General features: G+C 57.5%; 1 protein-coding gene across 1 annotated transcript; it reads right to left on the reverse strand.

Annotated features, from left to right (window-relative positions):
• Window positions 1-1,057: 1,057 nt before the first annotated feature.
• Window positions 1,058-18,057, reverse strand: LOC134509732 (major vault protein-like). The gene is made up of 10 exons (XM_063322340.1): window positions 17,991-18,057; window positions 16,778-16,952; window positions 15,974-16,169; window positions 15,152-15,275; window positions 14,946-15,077; window positions 13,908-14,003; window positions 12,993-13,225; window positions 12,134-12,259; window positions 10,284-11,675; window positions 1,058-8,916 (listed from the first exon to the last, which is right to left on the reverse strand). Exons 1-9 carry the CDS (start codon window positions 18,001-18,003, stop codon window positions 11,463-11,465), a joined length of 1,308 nt encoding a protein of 435 aa, XP_063178410.1. The 5' UTR covers window positions 18,004-18,057; the 3' UTR covers window positions 1,058-8,916; window positions 10,284-11,462.
• Window positions 18,058-22,645: the final 4,588 nt, after the last annotated feature.

Here is a 22,645-nt window from a genome sequence, read left to right on the forward strand (position 1 = left end):
GCATTTAAGACAACATCTAATAACATGTTGGCAATTAAGAATAAAACTAGCCATGGAAAACACTTGCTTTCTGAAGGTTGGAGTCCTCTTTGTCTTCAGGAGCCTTAAAATTGCCTCTTACTTTACATCTTGCACGTTGTTTTTTGAGACTGGGTGGTATTCCAGATGAAATATAAGGTAAAGATAACTGCAAAGGGGAAGGAGTTGCTAATAATCTCTATACATCTACTCCCACCTCCTGCCCTGGGCAGGGACACCTCCCACCAGCCCAGGTTGCTCCAAGCCCCGTCCAACCTGGCCTTGAACCCCTCCAGGGATGGGGCAGCCACAGCTTCTCTGGGCAACCTGCGCCAGGGGCTCACCACCCTCACAGCAAAGAATTTCTTCCTAATATCTCATCTAAATCAAGGCTTAAATAAAAAAAGTTACAGTAGGCTTTGTGTGCATGGAATGAGAGCACTGGCCAGGTGTTCCCTAGACTTTAAACAGAAACTTTAATTTATTTTTTTTTTTTTTGTAACTCCAAGTTACCTTTGCAAGTGCTGCTCCTCACAGTGCATAAGAATTTGCCAGATTTTTTTCCATGTGTAGGAATAAAAAATCCTCTTCTGAGCCTCTGGTATAGAAGGAGAGACTGTGGCAATTAATATGTGGGTAACGCTACATGACAATGTAGACCATGGTAGGTTGAAATCCCATTAATATTACTGGAGGTTTTCTCTGGAGCGGGTCTGGTTAACTTCATTTCCTAAGTCAGCTGTGATTTTTTTAAAGGCCTCTGTATAAGATCTACAGGTTAAAGGAGAGTAAGTATGTGTACGAACAGAAAACTTAAGAATATTCATGCATTTTTTTACATCAGATCTTTAAAGAATACTGAATTTGTAAAGGGTCGTCACACCTTAAGTGAACAAAATCACTTTTTTTTTTTTTTTTTTAAAATGAACTGAGAAATAGTTGCCCAACGTGTGTGTGTGTCAGCCGCCACAGGCAGGGCGCAGGAACAACTACAAAACCAGGGATGAAATGCGAAGAGTAAATATAATCCTGATGCCTTGCAAACTGGGGGATCTTGGAAGCAGCCCCCAGGCGGAGGCACGCGAGCGGGAACACAGGCACTGTGGTGCTCGGTCCTTGTTAGAGAGTGATGGAATCTGCTGTTCTCCCCTGTATTTCAGGGACAGAAGCAGGCCGAGTTTTCCACTGTGCTTTGATCTTTCCCGCAGCAGGGCAGGAACCTCAGGCAGGTTCGATGAGGTGCCTCAGAGTCCTTCGCAGGCCGATGGTACCCAAGCACAGATGTTCTACTTGGCGAGCGCACAAGGCTAAATGATCATTAGTGTGAGGTATGGGGTTTTTCGACACCTCAGCTGCAAGTCACTCGAGCATGTTAACACTCCTCCGCGCCGATCTCCCGCTGTTTTCCCACCGCGTGTTAAAACACTTGTGTCATTGTGGTGCAGAACACATTGCTATTGCCTGCCTCTACTATTTTGTTAAATGTATTTCTTGATATTTCTGAGCTTTCATATGTAGAAACCTTGCAGTAATTAATCTGCTGTTCTCAGTCTTCGGTTGTGTTTGAGAAGCGGAGAAGGTCTACTGCCAGCTTCAGGAGCCTGACTGCAGCTGGGAGTGTCGGTGTGGGACTCGGCAGGGGACCAGCACTGCTGTCTCCCATCCCGTGCTCCGCGGTGACACTGAAGTTCCCGATGCTGGAATTTTTAAAGCCGGGTCTGTCTGACCCGAGAGTCGGTTCCTCCGTGGGGGCTGGGAGGGAGCAGCACTGCTCAGGGCTCTGCTGAGGAGCTGCCACCCGTTGTCATCTCTGTAGGGCTTGTGTGGCGAAGCCAAGGAGGTGTCAACCCACCACTGCCCACAAGGTGCTGTGTCCTGGTAAAGGCTGGCGGCAGCTTGGGGTGGCTTTTAATGCAGGGCTGCTAAGTTCAAGAGGCAAAACGTCTGGTTGAAATGTTTTGTTTCTTAATTGAAAGAGTTTTAGTGGTGGTAATATGTGCTAATACACGGAGCAGCGCACTCTAAAGCGTGGGTAGAAGCACATTGTGGTGGGCTGACCTTTGCTGGCTGCCAGCTGCCCTCAACATCGAGAGGTCAGACAGAGCACTGGCAGTTACCGACGTGGGCAAAACAGACTCCATGGGTGGGGAAGGCAGGGGGAACTAATTTAATTTATTGCTAATTAATTGTAGCAGTAGGATAGTGAGAAATAAGAGCAAGTCTTAAAACACCTTCCCCTCTTCTTCCCCTTCCCTTCTTCCCAGGCTCAACTTCACTCCCCATTTCTCCACCTCCTCCTCAATGGGGAATGGGGGTTGCGGTCAGTGCGTCACACGTTCTTTCTGCTGCTCCTTCCTCCTCACGCTCTTTCCCTGCTCCAGCGAGGGGTCCCTCCCATGGGAGACCGTCCTCCATGACCTTCTCCAGTGTGAGACCTTCCCATGGGGTGCAGGTCTTCATGACCTGCTCCAGCGTGGGTCTTTTCCATGGGGTGCAGTCCTTCAGGAACAGACTGCTCCAGCGTGACTCCCCCCATGGGGTCACAAGTCCTGCCATCAAACCTGCTCCATGGTGGACTCCTCCCTCTCCATGGGTCCACCAGTCCTGCCAGGAGCCTGCTCCGGCGTGGGCTTCCCATGGGGTCACAGCCCTCTTGGAGCACATCTACCTGCTCTGGCGTGGGATCCTCCATGGGCTGCAGGTGGATATCTGCTCCACCACGGACCTCCATGGCCTGCAGGTGGATTTCTGCTCTACCACGGACCTCCATGGGCTGCAGGGTGACAACCTGCCTCTCCATGGTCTTCACCATGGGCTGCAGGGGAACCTCTGCTCTGTGACCTCCTCCTCCTCCTCATTCTTCACGGACCTTGGTGCCTTTTTAGTTGTTTCTCTCACACATTGTCACTCCTCCCAGCTCCTGGGCAGCAGTTTTTACCCCTTCTTAAATACATTACCATGGAGGTGCCACCAGCTCGCTGATGGGCTCAGCCTTGGCCAGCAGCGGGTCCCCCTTGGAGCTGGCTGGAACTGTCTCTGTAGGACACGGGAGAGGCTTCTGGTGTCTTCTCACAGAAGCCACCCCTGCGCCCCCCACCCCCTACCTGCCACCAAAACCTTGCCATGTAAACCAAATGCACACATTTATTTCAGACAACGTCTAGATCTTAACAAGCACCGTGGGTTTTACTGGGAGCTTCTGGTATCTACACTCACAAGGAGGAAGAGGGAGACAGTGTGTGACGTCCTGGCTAAAATAGTCCCTGCCTGCCGTGTCAGGTGAAGAAAAAAATGTGGCACAAGCCACGTGTAAATGCTCCACTGGTGTTCTGAAGAGCAGCAGCGTTGCCTTCTCTTTCTGGGTCTTTTTTCCCCTCTTTTTTCATCCTCCTGCCCTCTCCGCTGGGGCCGGGCTTCGAGAGTCCTGCTGTAAGCGGTGCTTGGGCTGAGCAGCGGCATCTCTACATCTCTTTTTTCCTTCCACCCCCTCAAAAAGAATGGAGGCGTCCTTCACTTGTCTTTAAATAAAACCTTATTATTTTCTTTGCCTAAACCTTTTTGATTGCACTACCTCAGTTCCCTGCTGGGGTCAATAAACTGGTTTGATTTGCAACACGATGTTTGCATTAACCGCCTGGATACAAGCTGGTTTTCAAAGCAGACTTATTTTCTATTTAATTTCGTACTTGGGCTACTTCAGGGAGCTTTTACAGAATGGTGGTGAAGTTTATTGCTTGGTTATCTCTACTCCTAGTACGAAAAATGAACTTTTCTGAGGCGTATTTTTAGGTATTGCTTTCTGAATAAAAAAGCACTTATTTTTCCCCCCCCAGTTAGTGATCTACAATTTAATGCGTCTCTTCTGAAAGATTGATTCCCCCAGCCCCTCAGAACCGTATTTTGGGGACAGGCGTTGTTGTGTAGGCAATGCTGGCACCGCACGTGGAACTCCCCACGTTCTGCTGCCCGTGTCCAGGAGAGCAGGAGTACAGGGAAAATGCCGCTCTCCCCCAGGGGATCCGATTGCAGGAGCCATACCCCTCTTATTTGGGTAAAACTGGCAGTTCTTGCAGTAAATAGTCCAGCTTAGCATCCATTAATTTACTAAGCATCTTATTTTTTACCATGATGCAGTGAGATACTGAAATATAATCAAAACGCACGTACCACTGAGGATGCCTGCCAACCAAAGATGCATCTGTAAGGGAAGATGCTGTTTTACGCGTAGATGTTTTGGCGTTGCAATCTCCTGTTACGTATTTTGTATTCATAAAATATTCATACAGCTAGAATTCAGATTTTTTTTTCTTTTTTTTTTTCCCAAATTGTCCAACACTGTATCAGATTTGTGAATGTCTTGGTTTCTGCGGTGACTGAAGAGCCCAAGTCATATGCATGCACAACTTTTCTCGTCAGGGTCTCTTTTGATGCCCGTGACGCATCATACCACACGTATCATGATGTAACACTCACGGGTTTTTTGACCCAAGTTCTGTGCGTTTTTGTGTTGGCATCTTCAGAGGTGCCGAGCACGGGGGTCTGTAGAGGAGCACTCTATCAGACACAATTGGACAGGATTCAAAGTTGGTCTTTTCATGGTCTGACTTGGCATTTTCAGTTCAGTCTTTTGTGATCTTTAAGGTACTTATCGTTAGTTCTCTAACCAATTAAACTTTAAAAAACATTTATTCCCGATAAGACTACAAATTGTCTCTCCACTTGCTACTGAACTGAATGAATTTGTTGCAAAATTTATGTAGCATGAAGCTTCTCATTTCCTACAGCCATTTGTGATCCTGTTTTCTTTGCGACTGCTCCAGAACTGGAGATCGGAGCGGCTGCGACACTGAGAGCCGCAGGGCCGGCTTCTCAAGCCTTTACACAGCTCAACAACGAAACAAAACCACAGCAGCTGTCTCCTTCGATTTCATTAGTGTGTGCGTGTGTATGTACGCTCATGTGTGTGCGTCTGTGTGCTCGTTCACACCTGCTGCATCGCGTGGGACATCCTTGGGTCACCCTTCCATGGATCTGTGTTGGAGACGGCACATCCAGATCATCGCATTTGGAAGAACGGTGCTTGGTCACGGCATTTTTTTTTTCCTGTGTGGCACGAACGGAAAAACCGTCTTCAGGATAAAATTACCGTACCGAATTTAAAATACTTCAAGGAAAGCACAGAAGGACTGTTCTTCCTTCTGCTGGCCTCTCCCTGCCTCCAGCAGCTGGAGGTTTTGGGGCTTGTGGCCTGAAGGCGGGTGTGTGTCATGGTGCTGAGGGGCCGGTGAACCTCTTGGATGCCAGTTTGGTTTACCCTCCTTGATCCCATTCGCACACTGACCACCGCCCAACACTCAGAGGAGCAGCAGGGTTGTGTGAAGGAGGACTCGAGGGCACATGGCGGCACCAAGCCTTGTGGGACTTTGCTCATCGCCATTCCTCCTAGATGGTGGTTTCACCTCTCCAGAAGTGCCCCCAGTTGCTGCTGGCCTTGCTGGGAAGGGTCCCACTGAACCCGTGTCTTCACAGAATCACAGAATTATCGCAGAGTCATACAATCCCAGGTTGGAAGGCACTTCAAGGATCATCTGGTCCAACCTTTCTTGGCAAAAGCACGGTCTAGACAAGATGGTCCATCTGAATCTTAGAGGCATCCAATGATGGGGAATCCCCCGCTTCCCTGGGGAGATTATTCCAGTGAATGATTGTTCTCACAGTGAAAAATTTTCCTCTTGCGTCCAGTTGGAATCTCCCCAGGAGTAACTTGTACCCGTTACCCCTTGTCTTTTCCACGTGACTCCTTGTAAAAAGGGAGCCTCCGTCTTCTCTGTGGCGACCCTTTAAATACTGGAACATGGTGGTAAGGTCTCCCCTGAGCCTCCTTTTCTCAAAGCTGAACAAACCCGGTTCTCTCAGCCTTTCTTCACATGCCAGGCTTCCTAGTCCTTGGATTATCTTGGTGGCCCTTCTCTGGACCCTCTCCAGCCTGTCCACATCCGTTTTGTATAGCGGGGACCAAAACTGAACACAGTGTTCCAGGTGACGTCTGACAAGTGATGAATAGAGTGGGACCAGGACCCCCAAGTCCCTGTCCACAGAGCTTCTCGCCAGCCAGGTAGATCCCAGCCTGTGCTGCACTCCTGGATTATGTTTTCCCTGGTGCAAGACCTTACACTTGTCCGTGTTGAACTTCATAAGGTTCTTGCTAACCCACTCTTCTCGGCCAATCCAGGGCTTCCTGCTGGGTGGCTCTCCCTTCCCAAGTGGCCACTTCCCCACTCTGGTATCATCAGCAAACTTCATCAGGGTACACCTGATCCCATCTTCCAGCTCACTTATGAAGATATTAAACAGCGTTGGCCCCAGTATCGATCCCTGGGGGACCTCACTTGTGACAGATTGCCAGTTCGAGAAGGAACTATTGACCACCACCGTAACGCATCAGTTTCTCTGGGAGGAGGCTGCAGGGAACCGTGTTGAAAGCCTTGGAGAAATCCAGGCAGACAATGTCCACCGCTCACGCCACATCAACCGAGCAGGTCACTTTGTTGTGGAAGGTGATCGGGTTTGTCAAGCACGATTTGCCCTTGGTGAATCTGTGGTGGCTTTTCCCAATCACGTGCTTCATTTGACTTGTGGTCACCCCCAGGAGCATTCATTCCATAACTTTCTGAGGGACTGAAGTAAGACTGATGGTCTATAACTTCCTGGATCCTCCTTTAAGCCCTTCCTGTAGAAGACATTAGCCTTCATCCAGTCTTCTGGGATGTCCCCCAGTCTCCACAACTTCTCAAGGATTATGGAGAGCGACCTCACAGCGACATCAGCCAGCTCTCTTCACACCCTTGGATGGATGTTGTCAGGGCCCATCCATTGGCAGGGGTCAAGCTCCTGTAACAGTTCACCCACCAACTCTTCCTTCACTGGCGGTGGGTTTGGGTTTGCATCAACCCGAATTGTTGTTCCCAAGGCCCAAGTTCACACCAAGGTGAAAGTGCTGAGAACCTCTGCCTTTCCAGTGTTGGTGACTAATTCACCTCTGCTGTTTAACAGCGGGACAATATTTTCCTTCCATTTCAGCTTGTTGTTCGTGTACCCGAAGAACCCTTTCTTGTAGTTTTTGACATCTCTGGCCACTTTCAATTTGAGCTGAGCTTTTTGCTTTTCTAACTGCATCTCTGCACGCCCTGGCAACACCCTTGTAGTTCTCAATGGGCATTTGTCCACTTTTCCATCTCTGGAACGCTTCTCTTTTGGTTTTGAGCAGACTCAGAAGCTCACAGTTAAGCCAAGGGGGTGTCTTGCTCCTCCTACTTCCCTTACCTTTAAAGGGGACATTCTTGTGCTTGCAGGAGTGTGTTCTTGCTCTTGATGGGAGCGTCTTCACTGTGAAGGTCTTCAGGAGCTATTTCATGGCTGTTGGCATAGGGCTCGTTAGCCCTGAGCCAAGCCCCAGGAGCTCTGAAACCTCTTGGGAGATGGCTGGGCGGGGCTGGTGGCTGCAGCAAGAGCCTGCATGGGGGCGGGGATCCCATGTGGCTCGGGGGCAATGGGGTAGCCGGGATTCCTGGGTCTCCTGGCTCTGTGCCTGGCTGTGTGTCCTGGTGGGGGGTTTGTTTTGGAGCCATCTGGAACCGGCTCCACCTGATGTGTGGGCAGCCCCTGGTCTCTTCTGTCCGGGGCCACCCCTGCAGCGCCCCCCATCCAGACCTCCCCAGGTGAACCCCATACAACACGTCTAAGCCTCACTGCTGGATGGACATTGAGGCTGTGAAGCTGTGGCAGCCTTGCCTGTCCCAGGCTGCCATATTCGTATTGTCCTGGCCTCTTGAAGGACTCACAATGTCTCTTCAGAGCTCTGCCTCAAAGAGTGCCCTTTATGGTCTGCTGATTCTTTACCTATTTGAATAGTTATTGCATCTATTTAGATAGACGGGCATATGCAATCATGGGCACTGAGGAGACTGACCGATAGTCCAGCTTACACCTAGGTGCTGTAGACAACCCTGGTGACGCACATGCCGACCCCAAGCGCGATGCAGCCATGCCCACCTGCATCTCTTGCAGGTCAGGGCTGGCTGCCTGGAGGACGCCACACGTCGTCTTGTGGCAGGTGATACCAGGCTGAATGGCACAGGTGATTTGCCAGAGGGGCGGGATGCCGTTCAGAGGGACCTGGACACACTCAAGAAGTCAGTGTGAACCTCATGAGGCTCAACCAGGCCAAGTGGAGGGTCCTGTCCTGCACCCGGGTCAGGGCAAGCTGCAGTCTCAGCACAGGCTGGGGAGGGAGAGATGGAGAGCAGCCCTGAGGAGAAGGGCTTGGGGGTGCTGGGGGGTGAAAAGCTGGCCATGTGCTGGCACCGTGCGCTGGTATCCTGGAAAGCCCCCCGCATCCTGGGCTGCATCCAGAGCAGCGTGGGCAGCAGGGCGAGGGGGGGGATTCTGCCCCTCTGCTCCGCTCGGGGGAGACCCCACTGCAGGACACCAGCATCAGAAGGACATGGAGCTGTTGGAGCGGGGCCAGATGAGGCCCCGGAGATGCTGGGAGGGCTGGAGCCCCTCTGCTGCGAGGACAGGCTGAGAGAGCTGGGGGGGTTCAGTCTGGTGAAGAGAAGGCTCCGGGGAGACCTTCCAGCCTCTTCCTGTCCCTAAAGGGGCTCCAGGAAAGCTGGGGAGGGACTCTGGATCAGAGAGGGGAGCCATGGGACGAGGGGGAAGGGTTTTAAACTGAAAGAGGGGAGATTTAGATGAGATCTGAGGCAGAAATTCTTTGCTGTGAGGGCGGTGAGCCCCTGGCCCAGGTTGCCCAGAGAAGCTGTGGCCACCCCATCCCTGGAGGGGTTCAAGGCCAGGTTGGACGGGGCTTGGAGCAGCCTGGTCTGGTGGGAGGTGTACCTGGGAGGAGAGAGGCTGGAAGTTACACCTGGAAGTTGCGGGGGGGTGTCAGCTGGTGTGATAAAACCTCTGCACACCCTCAACGGAGAACGGCAGGTGGAGGACCCTTCCCTTCCCCAAAATCTACCCCACGGCATCTTTGTGTCCCACCACAGGACTCATGGGCCCACGCATCTTCACAAGCCCAGAGGAGGGCAGAGGCAAGGGCACAGCAGCAGGAACCCAAAGGAAGGTGCAGGCCACCCAGGCTCCTGTCCTGGGAAGGGCCTCAGCCCCACGGTGCAGGTAGAAACCTGTCATGGTGAGTTAGGGCCAGCACACCCATGGGACACCTCGAGGGATGCTGGGGATAAACGTCTTGGCATCACGCAAGATGTTTCGCAGAGGATCCAAAGGAAGAATCCAGAGGATTTGGGGAAGAACAAGTAGTGGAAAAATGGACCAAAAGGGCCCACCACGCCTGCTGGTTGGTCACGCCGTGCCCTAGGTGTCACCAGCGCTGTCCATCCCACCTGCTTGTTGAACCCCTTCCTAACAAGCGCAGCACCTGCAGCCAGCCCATGGGGTCGTGGGGGGTCCGTGGGGCAGTGACTGGGGAGAGCAGAGCAAGGACTGGGGAGAGCGGAGCAAGGGAAACCACGTGGGAGAGGAGCCAGAGGCTCACGTGGGCTCCCGGATCCGGCCTGACGCCTCTGTGGCAGCCCCCACCCCCGTCATGGGCAAGTGTCCATCTTTGGACACTTGTCCCAGTTGCCATGATTGATCAAAGATTATCGAGTGTCCTCTTAATGACATCAGCCAGCTCCTTCAGCACTTGTAGTTACATCCCATTAGGGCTCATGGACCTATACATTTGTTTAGGTGTAGATGTACCAAGGGTACATCTTCTTTGCTCCAGACTCTCCCCCTGGTCTCTGGAGCCTGGGATCCCCAGTGTGACTTGTACTGAAGCCAAGGATATACCATGACACAAGAGTCCCTGCACCGTCACTTGCTTTCCAGGGCCCTACACGACCAACTCTATACCCAGCACCACTCTGCAACATGCCAAAAACACATGAAGGACATGGGTCACATGCCAAGGACGCACCAGTCCCCACACCGTCAGCTGCTCCCTGGGGCTCAGCACCGCCTGTGCTGGGCCCAGCATCAGCCGGCCACAGACATGCCAAAGACACTGGTCACACGCCAAGGACACACCATGGCACAGGGGTCACAGCAACATCACCTGCACCTGGGTGCCCAGCACCCTCCTCGGTGTCCCCTCCATCCCCACGTCCTCCTCCCACGCCCCCCGTACATCCACTACATCCTCCATGCCCTGCCAACGTCCCTCCTCCCCCGCACCCAGAACCACAGGTGCTCACTGTGCCCGCCGCTCCCGGTAGTCGTAGACCTGCATGGCAGCATTGTGGGGCACCTGGTAGGTGATGGCGCGGGTGCAGTCACGTTGGGGGACCCCAGCATCCGGGCTGGAGGAAGACTGGACCCCAATGTCCGTGCCGCGGATGTCTCCATGGGCTGCGGCCAGCAGCGCCTCCACCCCAGAGGGCAGCTCCTTCTCCCACAGCTCCTCGGACTCCGTCAGCATGTAGGTCTGGCCCATCACCACCCGCACCCGCAGCCAGAGCCACCTCAGGGTGCTGCCAGGCTCTGACAGCCGCTGGAGGGCTTGGGGGCACTGGAAGGGGGTGTCTGGGTGGCTTGGGGGGCAACAGGAGCACTTGGATGGGGTTCAGGAGTACTGGGAAGGGGTGTGGGGGATACTGGGAGGGGTTATGGAGGGTGTGCGGAGGCACTGGGAGAGGGTGTAAGGGATACCAGGAGCACTGGGATGTGGTGGTGGGGTACTGGGGGCACATTGGGATGGGGTTTGGAGGCACTGGGAGCAGGTATATGGGGTACTGGGAAGACTGGGATGAAGTGGGGGGGTGCATCTGGGGGCACTGAGAAGGAGGCTGGGAGACTGGGACTGTGTTTGGGGGCACTGGGATGGCATACATGGAATACTGGGAGTGGTGGGAGGCAGCGAGTGGATACCGGGATGGGGTATACAGTTACTGAGAGCACCGGGAGCGGTCTGGGAGCACTGGGACGGGGTATGGGGAGCACTGGCAGGGATGTGGAATACTGGTATGGGAACTGGGGGCATGGGGAAGGGTATGGGGGGCTAAGGGGGGGGTTGCATGGTTATGGTGGGCTGTAGGTGTTAATGGGGACTTATGGGGGACCATGGGGAGCTATGTGGCTTACGGGAAGCTACAAGGGGCTACAGTGGGATTCGGCAGCTCTAGGGGTTAGGGGGGAGCTCCCGGGGTCTATGGGGGGCTGTGGAGGAGCTGTAGGGGGGCTATGGAGGATGATGGGGGTCTACGAGGTGCTATAGGGGGTCTATAGAGAGCTGCAGAGGACCATGGGGAGCTCCACGAGTCTCTGGGGAGCTCTAGGGAACCGCAGGGGAGCTGCAGGGAGCAGGAACAGGGCTACGGGGAGCCACCGAGGTGGCTGTAAAGGAGCTACAGGAAGCCACAAAGGCCAGGGGGGCGCTATCGGGGGCTACAAGGAGCTGCAGGGGACGTACAAGGAGCCAGAGCGGGCACCTTGCCAGTGCGGATGTCACGCACGTAGATGCCCTCGTTGTCAGCAAGGGCCACAGCCCAGCGGCGCTCCAGCACGGTCACCTCAGCCGGTGGCACGTACTCGAGGGGCCCCCAGGCCAGCCAGCGGTCACCTGCCTGCTGTGTCACCTCCTTCCCCTCCTAAGAACGCAGGGATAGCATCAGTGACCAGCCTGGGGATGCAGAGACCCCGCCACCCCCTGGATGGGGACACGGGGACATAGACATTCCCCCATGGCCCTCTGCCACCGGCTGGCCTGAAGACATGGTGACAGGGACACCCTCCCTGTGTGGGAGGGACTCCCCCCGTGGCCCTCTGCTACCCACCTGGCTTGGGGACACAGGGATGAGGACAGGAGTCCCCACAGGTGCCCTCTGGGGCCTCCATAATCCTCCAGGAGTCCTTCATGTACCCTAACTGTCCCCAGGTGCCCTAACTGTCCCCAATGACCCCCAATCACTCCTGGGTCCCATCCCCCTCCCGTCATCCCCGTTGTCCCCCAACCACTTCTGGTTGCCCCAGTCATCCCAGGCTCACTGGGCCTCCCCCCCTAGTTTCTCCCAGGGGATCCTGAAACCCCAGGTGTCCCCTGGGCCACCTCATTGGTGTCCTTGATGGTCTGCAGCGCTTGGAGCAGCAGCCCCTCATCCTCAGAGAGCACGTAGACATCCTGGATGCCAGCCTGGAGCCATTCGCCCGGCTGCAGAAAGAAGGACTTCTCCCCCTGGGGACACAGGGACATGTCACCAGCAGGACAGAGATGTGGCAAACCTGTGGGGACATGGGGACACAGTGGAACATGAAGTAAGAGCACAGGCACACGGTGGCACAGGGGAGAAGGACATCAGGTCATGGCAGCACACAGGGCAGGGACATGAGTGCATTACAGTCCCTCAGGGATGTCTTAGGGTCCCTGTGGGCCACCTTCAAGACCTTTGGGGGTATGCCAGGGCCAGCTTCTTCTGGTTCCTGGTGTCCACCCATGGGTTCCTATGGAAGCTTAGGGTCCCTCAGCAAGACATCAGGGCTCACATAGGTGTTTTAGGGTCCCTTAAGACCACCTTTGCGACCTTTGGGGATGCATTTGGGTACACCAGGGCCACCTGTGGTCACTGGGGCCCTCAAGGGTATGTTAGGATCCCTCAGGGATGTCCTAAGAACTTTTAGGGACACCTCAGGGGTACATTGGAGTCCCTTGGAGCCACCTTTGAGACTTTTGAGGACACCTAGGCATAGAGAAGGTTCCATCAGAGCCATCCAGGTGTCCCTTAGAGCCACTCTCAGGTCCTGGGAGCCACATTTGGGTACCTCGGGGCACCTTAGGGTTCCCCGGTGACACAGTAGTGGTACATCGTATATCTTAAGCCCCTCAGGACCACCTTTGATACCTATGGGACCCTACATTAGGTCCCTTGGGACCAGCTGCAGGTCCCCAGGGGCCACCCTTGTGTGCCCACCTTGACAACAAGCTGCTGGCCCAGCTGGGGCTGCCCATTGGGCCCCATGGGGTCGAGCACCATGCAGTACTGCCGGGGGCCCAGCGTTGTCACCGCCACCTCCGCCACCACCTCCTCAAACACCTCTGGGATGTAGGCCTTGCTCTCCGCCTGGGTCACCAGCCACTCCTCCCCCGTGCGCCGCACCCGACCTTCTTCATCCTCAAAGGTCCACGTTGCCCGCAGGTGCAGGGCTTTCTGCAGGGAGGGAACACAGGGGGAGATGGTGAGTGATGGGACACCCAAAGGTGGCCCCAACTGGCCTTGTCACCCAGAGGTGCAGGGAGACGGGGTGATGGGACCCCCAAACCTAATCCTGAGGGACCTCATCGCCTGTGCATGCAGGGGGACAGGGATGGGGTGGGTGGAGAGAGCACAACCCCCTGGAGGGTCCTTGTCACCCATGAGTGCAGCAGAACTCATATGCCCATCCTGGGCATCCTTATCCCCCGGCGGGTGGAGGGGGCACAGGACCCCCAAACCTATCCCAGGGGGTCTTCATCACCCATGGGTGCAGCAGCAAAGGGGTCATGGTGGGCTGCAGGAGGGCTGGAGGCTTTTCATCATCCACTGAGGCAGGAGGAACAGGGACACCATGGGTGAAGGGGATGGGACCTCCTGGAGAATCCTCATCACTCATGGGCACAGGGGCCACGGGAACACAGTGGCTTGGAGGGATCCCCAGGTCCCACTGGAGGGTCCTTGTCACCCATGGGTGCAAGGGGTCAGGGTCATGGTGGATCAGGGGGTGATGGGACCCTTCACCCATCCTGGAGGGCTCCTGTCACCCATGGGTGCACAGGACCCCCAAACCCAGCCCAGAGGGGCCTCATCACCCGTGGGCACCCAGGAGGCGAGGGGTAGGATGCCCGGTACCTTGTCGGGTGAGGATGTAGGCGTCCACAACATCCACTACCTCCTCATAGACACCGGGCAGGTAGGCACCCACCTGCTTCACCAGCCACTCCTCACCTGGGAGCAGGGTGATGGGTGCTGGGGGAGCTGAGGACACTGGGGGAGCTGAGGACACTGGGGGGCTTGGGGAGGCAGGGGACCGGGAATCCCAGGGGTGCTGGGGTGGGATGTGGGTCATGAGGGTGCTGGGGAACAGGCAGCACGGGGTGCCACGGAGGTCCTAGGGGTGCTGAGGGTCCTATGGATCTCAAGTGTCCTTAGGGGCGCTGGGGGCAAGGGGTCCTACAGGTGGGATGGCAGCCCTGAGGGTGCTGGGGGGTCCGAAGGGTGGGATGGGAGGATGCTAAGGGTGCTGGGACCTGGAGGTTCTGGCGGTTCTGAGAGTCCTCTGGGTGCTGGGGGATAAGATGGGGTCCCAGGGGCGCTGCAGGGCCGGATGGCATTTATGGGGGATGAGATGGGTGAGCTGGGGATCCCAGGGATGTGTGGGGGGGGGTCCCATAGGGATCCTGGGGGTGCTGTGGGGTGGGATGGAGGTTTATGGGGGGGTGGGATGGGGGCACTAGGGATCCCAGGGATGCTGTGGGGTGGGAGCAGGTTTATGGGGGGTGGGTTGGGAATATTGGGGATCCCAGGAGCGCTGAGGGATGGGACAGGGCTCCGGGGAATGCTGTGGGGTAGGAAGGGGGTGCTGGGGGTGCCAGGAGATGGGATGGGGGTGCTGGAAGCCCCAGGGGTGCTGCTAGATGATATCGAGCTCCCATGGGTGCTGGAGGGTGACAGAGGGGTACGAGAGGTGTTGGAGGGTGAGAAAAGGGTCCCAGGGGTATGGGGTGGGGGTGTCCCAGGGTACGCCAGGGGTGCCTTCAGGCAACAGAGGGGTGCCATGGGTGCCCAGGGGTAGCACCAATGGTACAGGGTGATATCATGCCAGCTGACACCAAGGCCACTGAGCAAGGGCTGAACCCAGGAGGCCACCGGGCTGTCACCAGGTGCTACCTGTGATGTGGCGGGTGCCGTTGCGGTCGAGGCACTCCTTGCGTGCTCGCAGGTGGATGGCCTGGTTGTGCCCAATGACAGTGGCCTGCAGAGTCTCGGCCACCTCTACCTCCTTACGGGGGATGTAGGTGTCTGTGGGAAGGTGGCACCATCAGCCCATGGGTCCCCCAGGTGTCCCCAAAAGGGAATATCCCCCCTGTGCTCACTGGGACCCTCGAAGAGCCACTCGTCTCCTGCCAAGAACTTCTTCCCGTCCTCGTCCGTGAAGTCAAGCAGGGCCCGCAGGCGCAGGGCAGTGTCAGCCAGCACCATCTGCAGTGGGGTGATGTCCTGGGGACACACAGACACGGGGTTGAGGGAGAATCCCCTGGGGACACAGGTGTCACAGCAGAGGTATGGCAGACATGGGGACAAAGGTGCGTGGGGCACTTTGGAAGATGCCCTGGGGACACTCTGAGGACACAGGCGGCACGGTAGGAGACATGGGGGCCACGGGGGAGTCACAGCAGGGGACGTGGGGATGCATCTGGGGGGTCACCATGGGGGATGTGGGGACATGGGGGTCATGACAGGGTTGCGAGGGTAAGGGGGCACAGGGGTGACAGTGGGGGACATGGGGGGTGAAACCCTGGGGACTGGGAGACAGGTTTTTCGCTGCGGGGGATGTGGGGGACAGCCTGGGGATGGAGAAACAGAGAACGCTCCAGGGACAACCTGGGGAGAGGTACATGGGTTCAGAGCAGGGAGAGGGATGAGATGCTGGGGGCTATAGGGGGCCATGGGGGGAGGTTACAGGAGCAATGGGGGGGCAATGAGGAAACTATAGGAGCTATGGGGAGGGCACCAGGAGGTATATGGGCTATAGGAGCTCTGAAAGACGACAGACAGATCAGAGGAGCTACACGGGCTATGGGGGGCCATGGAAGGCTACGGCGGTGTTACAGCGAGGTTATGGAGCCTATAGGGGACCATGGAGGGGCTACAGAAGCTGTGGGGAGCCCTGGGGCTGCTATAGGGGCTACAGGTACCTGTTTGATCTCCTCGCCAGGGTATAGGGGGAAGGGCTCCTGGGCCAGGTGGATATCGAGGTCAGCGTGCCACAGACAGGCCTGTCCCGCTCCATTGATCACCACGGCCCCAGTGGGGCCCCGCGCCATGGGATTGAGCACCACGCAGTAGTGCCAGCGGAGCACCATCACCATGCGCCTGGGCACGAACACCACCCTGCTGGCAGCCCCCCGTTGGTCCCCTCAGCCCTATAGAGCCCCCAGGGCCCTACAGAACCCACCAGCCCCTCGATCCTCCAAAGCCCTATAAAGCTTTATAGAGCCCAAGTCCCCCAGTCCTATAGAGCCCCAGAGCTCCCCTATGGCCCTCTACAGCATGATGGATTCCCCATGACCCTATAGAGCCCCTATGGCCCTACGGAGCCCCCAAACACTGCCCACAGCCCTATACAACCCCAATGCTCCCCAGGGACCATAGAGTCCCCATAGTCCTAAAGAGCCCCCCAGCATCCCCCACAGCCCTAAAGGGCGCCAACAGTCCTACGGATCCCCTCAAGCCCCTCATGACCCTACAGAGCCCCCCAAACATCCCCCACAGCCCTACAGAGACCCCACACACCTGTAAGTCTAGACTGCCCCATAGCCATGGAAATCCACCCCCTGCCCCGTAGCACCCACATCTTGTAGTCCTACCAGACACAGGGGTAGGACCCATCATCCCACAGATCCCCACCTGGCCCATAGCATCCACTCTTTGTGGTCCTGCCAGAGGTGGGAACCGGACCCCCCCAACTCATAGGTGCCCCCCTGCCCCATAGCACCCACCTCTCGTGATCCTGCCTGATGTAGGTGTGGGGCCCAACCTCCACACGGGTGACATTGCTGTTGAGGTCCAGCACATGGACATAGTGGTAGGGGGGTATGCAGATCACAGGGTCCTCCATGGGGCAGCAGACTTCACTGTGGGGCAGGAAACCTTCCCGGGGTGTAGATGAGTTTGCTGTGGGACAGAACAGCTTGTTAATGGCTCACAGACTTTGCCACAGGGTGGAAAAGCGTGCCGTGGGGCTGACGGAAGTTGCCATGGGGTGGATGAGCTCATCAGGCGGGGGAGGACGAAGGACAGAAGACATCACCATGGGGCTTATGGTGGGATGGGAGACCTCGCCACAGGGTGGAAAAGCCTTCTGTGGGGCAGACCAGGTCGCTGTGGGGCAGAAGACCTCGCTGTGGGGCTCATGGTGGGGTGGGAGACCTCGCCACAAGATGGAGAAGCTTGCCGTGGGGCAGATGAGGCTGCTGCGGGGCAGATGGGGACGCTCGGGCAGGGCAGGAGACCTCACCAGAGGGCTCACGGTGGGGCAGGAGGCTTTGGCACGGGGTGGGAAAAGCTTGCCACGGGGGTGAGACTTTGCCATGCGGCAGAGGAGCCCCCCCGCAGGGTGGGATGCCCAGGGTCCCTGCCGTGGGGTGGGGAAGCTTGCTGTGGGGCAGGCGAGCTCGCCATGGGGCTGGGGGGAAATGGAGGCGGGGCGGGGGGGAAGGAGACCTCGCCGCGGGGCAGAACACCTCTCTGTGGGGCAGGACACCTCGCTGTGGGGCAGGACACCTCCCCGCGGGCGAGGAGAGCACGCAAAAGCCTTCGCCCTCGCCCAGCCCCGCCCGGCCCATCGGGGCCCGCCCCACAGGCCCGGATTCACACCCCACACGGCTCCCCCGGGCAAGATCTACCCTCCCCGGGAGGATCTACCCCACCCAGGGCACAACCTGTCCCCCCGCCACCCCCCAGGGCTGTATTTGCCCCCGCCCGGGCTGCATTCAACCCTCCCGAGGGCACGGTTCGCCCCTGCTCGGCGCCGGGATTTTCCCAGCGGGGCCGGGCGAAGCGGGAGCGGCCACAGGGTGCGGCGGGGGCGGGCGCGGACAGAGGGGTCAGCGCCGCTCCCGGCCCCGGCCCCGGCCCCGGCCCCGACCTCGGTGCCGGTCCCAGTCCCGGCTCCAACGAGGACCCGCCGGGCGCAGGCCCGAATCCACCGACCCGGCGCCTCCATCGGCAACCGGCAACCGGCGCCTCCATCTTGCCCGCCCGCAGTACGCGTGCGCCGCTTCCCTCCCGCCCCCGCGGGGGAGAGGCCCGGGGAGGAGGGTGTGAGGGCACCGGGAGGAGTGTTGGGGGGGACAGGCCCGGGGAAGGGGGTTTGAGGGGACAAGAGGAGGGTCGGGGGGAGACAGGCCCGGGGAGGGGTGTCTGAGGGGACAAGAGGAGGGTCGGGGGGAGACAGGCCCGGGGAGGGGGGTCTGAGGGGACAAGAGGAGGGTCGGGGGGAGACAGGCCCGGGGAGGGGGGTCTGAGGGGACAAGAGGAGGGTCGGGGGGAGACAGGCCCAGGGAGGGGGGTCTGAGGGGACAAGAGGAGGGTCGGGGGGAGACAGGCCCGGGGAGGGGGGTCTGAGGGGACAAGAGGAGGGTCGGGGGGAGACAGGCCCGGGGAGGGGGGTCTGAGGGAATGGGGGGATGAAGGGGGTGAGCTCTGGGGGGACAGGCCTTGGGAAAAAGGGGACACAAGTCCCCCAGGATGAATCCACGCGGGGGTGTGTTCCCGGCCCCCCCGGGTGACCTCTAATCCCGGCACCCCTCTCGCCCGCAGGTCCTGCCCAGCGCCTCGGTGGCACAGCCTGCAGCACCCGGGGCCACCGCCATCGCCCCTGGCCGCGGCTTCATGTGTCTGTTGTGCGCCTCGGTGCGCCCCACGCTGCCGCGTCTCCTGGGGGGCTTGGGGAAGGGGACACAGTGGGGATGATTAAAGGGGATGGGACCAGGGGGAGCAGGTGGGGGACATTAGGCGACGGGTAAGGGGGGGTGGGGAGCCCCTGCGACAAGGGAGGGGACATGGAGAGCTGTGGTGGGCATGTAGGGACCAGGAGGGGACAAGGTGAAGGTGGTGGTATGGGGATGTGAGTGGCCCCGGGGTGATGTGGGGCAGAGCAGGAGATGTGGGCACGGGCGTGTGATTTGGGGTCTGGGGGAGATGGGGCACTGGGAATGCTGGGGGGGGGTTAGGGAAGACTGCTGGGGGACACTGGGGGTGATGGTGGGGAGGGGTGAGGGGATGTGGGGTGCCCTGGGCACAAGGGAAGTGGCATGAAGATTGGCTGGGGGGACATGGAAACTGGTGAAGGACGGAGGGGGCGTGACATGGGGATATGGGATGAGGATGGTGGGACCCAGGATCAGGGGGGAATGTGGCGGGACAGTAGGGGATGAGATGGGGACCCGGGGGGTATTTTAGAGCTCCTCTCTGACACAGCACCCCACCCCCCATGTTACACTGCCACCAGTGCTACCCTGGAGCCTGGGCAGGGTCCGATAGGTGTGGGGGGTAGCAGGGGCCCCTGGCGTGTCCTCTGGGTGACAGATCCCCACCCCACCACCCCCAAGAAGGGGGATGTCCCAGTGTTCAGGGTGTTTCCAGGTAAAAGATGCCACCCTCCTCTCTACAGGCTAACCTGCCCAGCACCCTAGGGACACTGCTGTCACCTCCCGCCCCCTCCCAGGCCCAAGGCTGCCTGTCACTGGTGGCACCAACCTTCTCCTGTTCCTGCCTGAACATCTGTGTCCCTGGCACAGGGGGAAGCAGGGCACCCCCACGCAACTGGGACCCTTGGAGGCCTGGGTCCTCCAGATGTGGGCAGAGGGGCTTGCAGGGATGGGTTCCCTGGACTCCTAGGTCCCCCCAGACAGAAGCTGAGAGGGTTTGGAGGGCAGGGGGCAGCTGGACACCTGGGTCCTTCAGAAACTGAGGGGTTCATGTGGGAGGTGGAGCGTGGGTGGCTGGGTCCCTCAGTCACCTGGGTAAATTGGACGTGAGGCACAGGATCGTTTAGGTTGGAAAGGATTTCTTGAGATCATGTGGTCCCACCTCCTGCTCAAGCAGGGCCACCTAGAGCTGGTTGCCCGGAACCATGTCTAGGTGGCTTTTGATCATCTCCATGGATAGGGACTCCTCAGCTTCCCTGGGCAACCTGTGCTGGTGCTTACAGTGAAAGTGCTTCCTGATGTTCAGAGGGAACCTCTAGTTTGTGCCCGTTGCCTCCGGTCCTGTCACTGTCCTCTCTGCACCCAACCGTCAGGTATTTATATACATTGATAAGATCCCCCGGAGCCTTCTCTTCTCCAGGCTGAGCAGTCCCAACTCTCTCAGCCTTTCCTTGTAGAAGAGATGCTCCAGTCCCTTCACCATCTTTGCGAGCTTTCCTTGGTGTGTCCGTGTCTGTCTTGTACTGGGGAGCCCAGCACTGGACACAGCACTCCAGGTCGGGCCTCACCAGTGCTGAGGGGAAGGACCACCTCCCCCAGCCAACACTCCTGATGCAGCCCAGGCCATCCTTTGCCACCAGGGCATGCTGCCGGCTCGTGGTCAGCTTTGGTGTCCAGCAGGATGCCCAGGGCACATACAAACACACGTACACATAACGCCCACACGTGTGACCACAGAGCACAGACGCTCTCCCCACACTACGTGTCCTTCCTATAGCATGAGTGCAGCCATGCGCTTTTCATGCCCATGGGACCCTGACCCAGTGTTGATGCCACATGTTCACTTTCTGCTGGGCTGAAAAGATAGCAGCCTTTACGAGATTTGTGGAGAAAAGAGATGATGGTCATCAGCTGAAACAAGCGCAGGTCAGACAGGATGTGAAGGACAGAAGTCAGTAAGGATTATGAAGCATTTGAACGGCTCTGGAGAGGTTCTTCAAGGGTTTTAGGACTCTATTGGACAAAGCCCTGAGAAACTTGGGGTGGCTTCTGTGTTGATCCTCATGTGTGCACACGGTTGGGCTGGAGACCACCCAAGGTCCCTTCCCACCCTGATGGCTGAGTGATTCTGTCACCTCTGATGATCCCTGAGTTCCTCCTCTGCATGTGGGTTAGCACCAGGTATCCCCAGAGCTACATCATCTTGGTGGTGGGTTCTTCCCTTTTGGGCCCGAAACATTTTAAGTTCACAGTTTAATTACGCGTGACTACTTGCTCAGAACCATCCCTCCTCACAGCCTGCACCACCAGTGCATGTGGTGACAAACCAGAGCGATATCACGACAGGAGAATGACTACGTTTTAACGTAGGAGAGATGGAGGAGGAGATGAGGAGATGGAAGATGATCTCCAATGGCAATATGGAGGCTTTGGGTTAGAACCAGCTTTCTCAGAGGAAAGACAGGCTGACGAGGAAGCTTTTGCCCCTCCCAGCACTGGAGGTCTTCCCTCAGCTTCCTAATGCAGCCCTCCAGGATCTGGCACATTCTGCTGCTTCTGCTTTGGGAAAGGATGGATGTTCACAGTAACTCCGAAGTGTCCTCGTGTCCCCAGTTGTTAACACAAGGTGCAAAGGAAATGTGGTGCCGTTCCTTCAGACTGGTGGTTTTTTCCCTCTTTCTGTGTGCAAGTTTGAGATGGCAGCTGGAAAGCCATTTGGGAGGCCTGTAGGACCTGTGAAGTCCACCTGGGAAGAGGAGCGGGGAAAAGATGGTGCCTGGGCAAGATAGGTAGCGGAAGAGCTGATGGCAGGCAGGGGTGTGTGCCTCCTTCTCCTCCTGTCCTCCTCGGCAGGGGACTGGAGCCAAGGCTGCGAGACATGAGATGTGACGCTGCTTCCCTCTGATGGGAAGTCCCCAGTGACTCTTGGTGGTAAGAAAGTCTCAGGGTGGTCCAACGCTCCCAGCTGCAGCTGGTGTTCCCGAATTCCATGTGCACTGCGAATGGCTCTTCGGCGGGAGGAGTTGCTCGGAAGGGAGTCGAGCTTGAGGACAGTCCCTCCCCTCCTTTGTGATGCCTTTGTGAGGCTGAGGGCTGTGCTGAAGTGGCTCTGCTGGTTCTCCAGCATCCCTGCCAGCGGTACCTGAGGCCACACCAGACGGAAGGGGCTGGTGGCAGCACAGCATCTTTAGGCACTGGCTGCCCTAGTGGTCCACGTTCAGGGAGCTTGGAAGCAGGGCTAAAATATGTCGAATTGCCGCGCAGGTTCAGTGAAGTACTGAAACCCAACCGCTTGCATTGGTCACTCATTTCTAGCCCCAGCTGGGAAAGAAAAGACTGCTGAGAAGTTGCGTGAGGAAACGCCAACTGCTCAGGGGGTCCTTGAGTGCCACCAGGCATCAGATGAGGACTGTGACTGTGGAAGTTAAAACTTCCTTTGCACAAATGAGGAGGAGAAAAGAGCAACTGAGAGGATGGGGACATGGCAGACTGGTCCCACCAGACTCGGTCTCAGGCTGCCATGGGACCCTGTCTGGACACGGGCCTATGTCCGATCACGGCAAGCACGGAAGGGCCACTGGAGGCACATCCAAAAATGTGTGGCCTGAAGTAGTCCGCAGTATTTCTCCCCCTTTCTCCCCATGCCCTGCACTTTACATCTTTCTTCTTGCCCCTTAGCTGTGGGGAGAAGAGCCGAGTGAGGGGCTGGAAGGAGAGGCACAGGTGACTGCCAGCCAGGACGGCGCCCACTGAGCTGCGTTCGGTTGAATTACACCAATCACTGGTGCAGCTCATTCCTTGGCATGCTGGAAATGCTGGAGGGGCTTGAAGATTACAGCTCAGGAGCTGGGGGTTTGGTGCTGGTCCCTGCATCCAGGGCATCTCTCCTCCGGTGTAAGGGCTCTGCCAGGACGAGTGTCCTTGCCCTGGGGGCCT

This window comes from Chroicocephalus ridibundus, unplaced genomic scaffold, assembly GCF_963924245.1.
Source record: "Chroicocephalus ridibundus unplaced genomic scaffold, bChrRid1.1 SCAFFOLD_26, whole genome shotgun sequence".
NCBI classification, from domain to species: domain Eukaryota; kingdom Metazoa; phylum Chordata; class Aves; order Charadriiformes; family Laridae; genus Chroicocephalus; species Chroicocephalus ridibundus.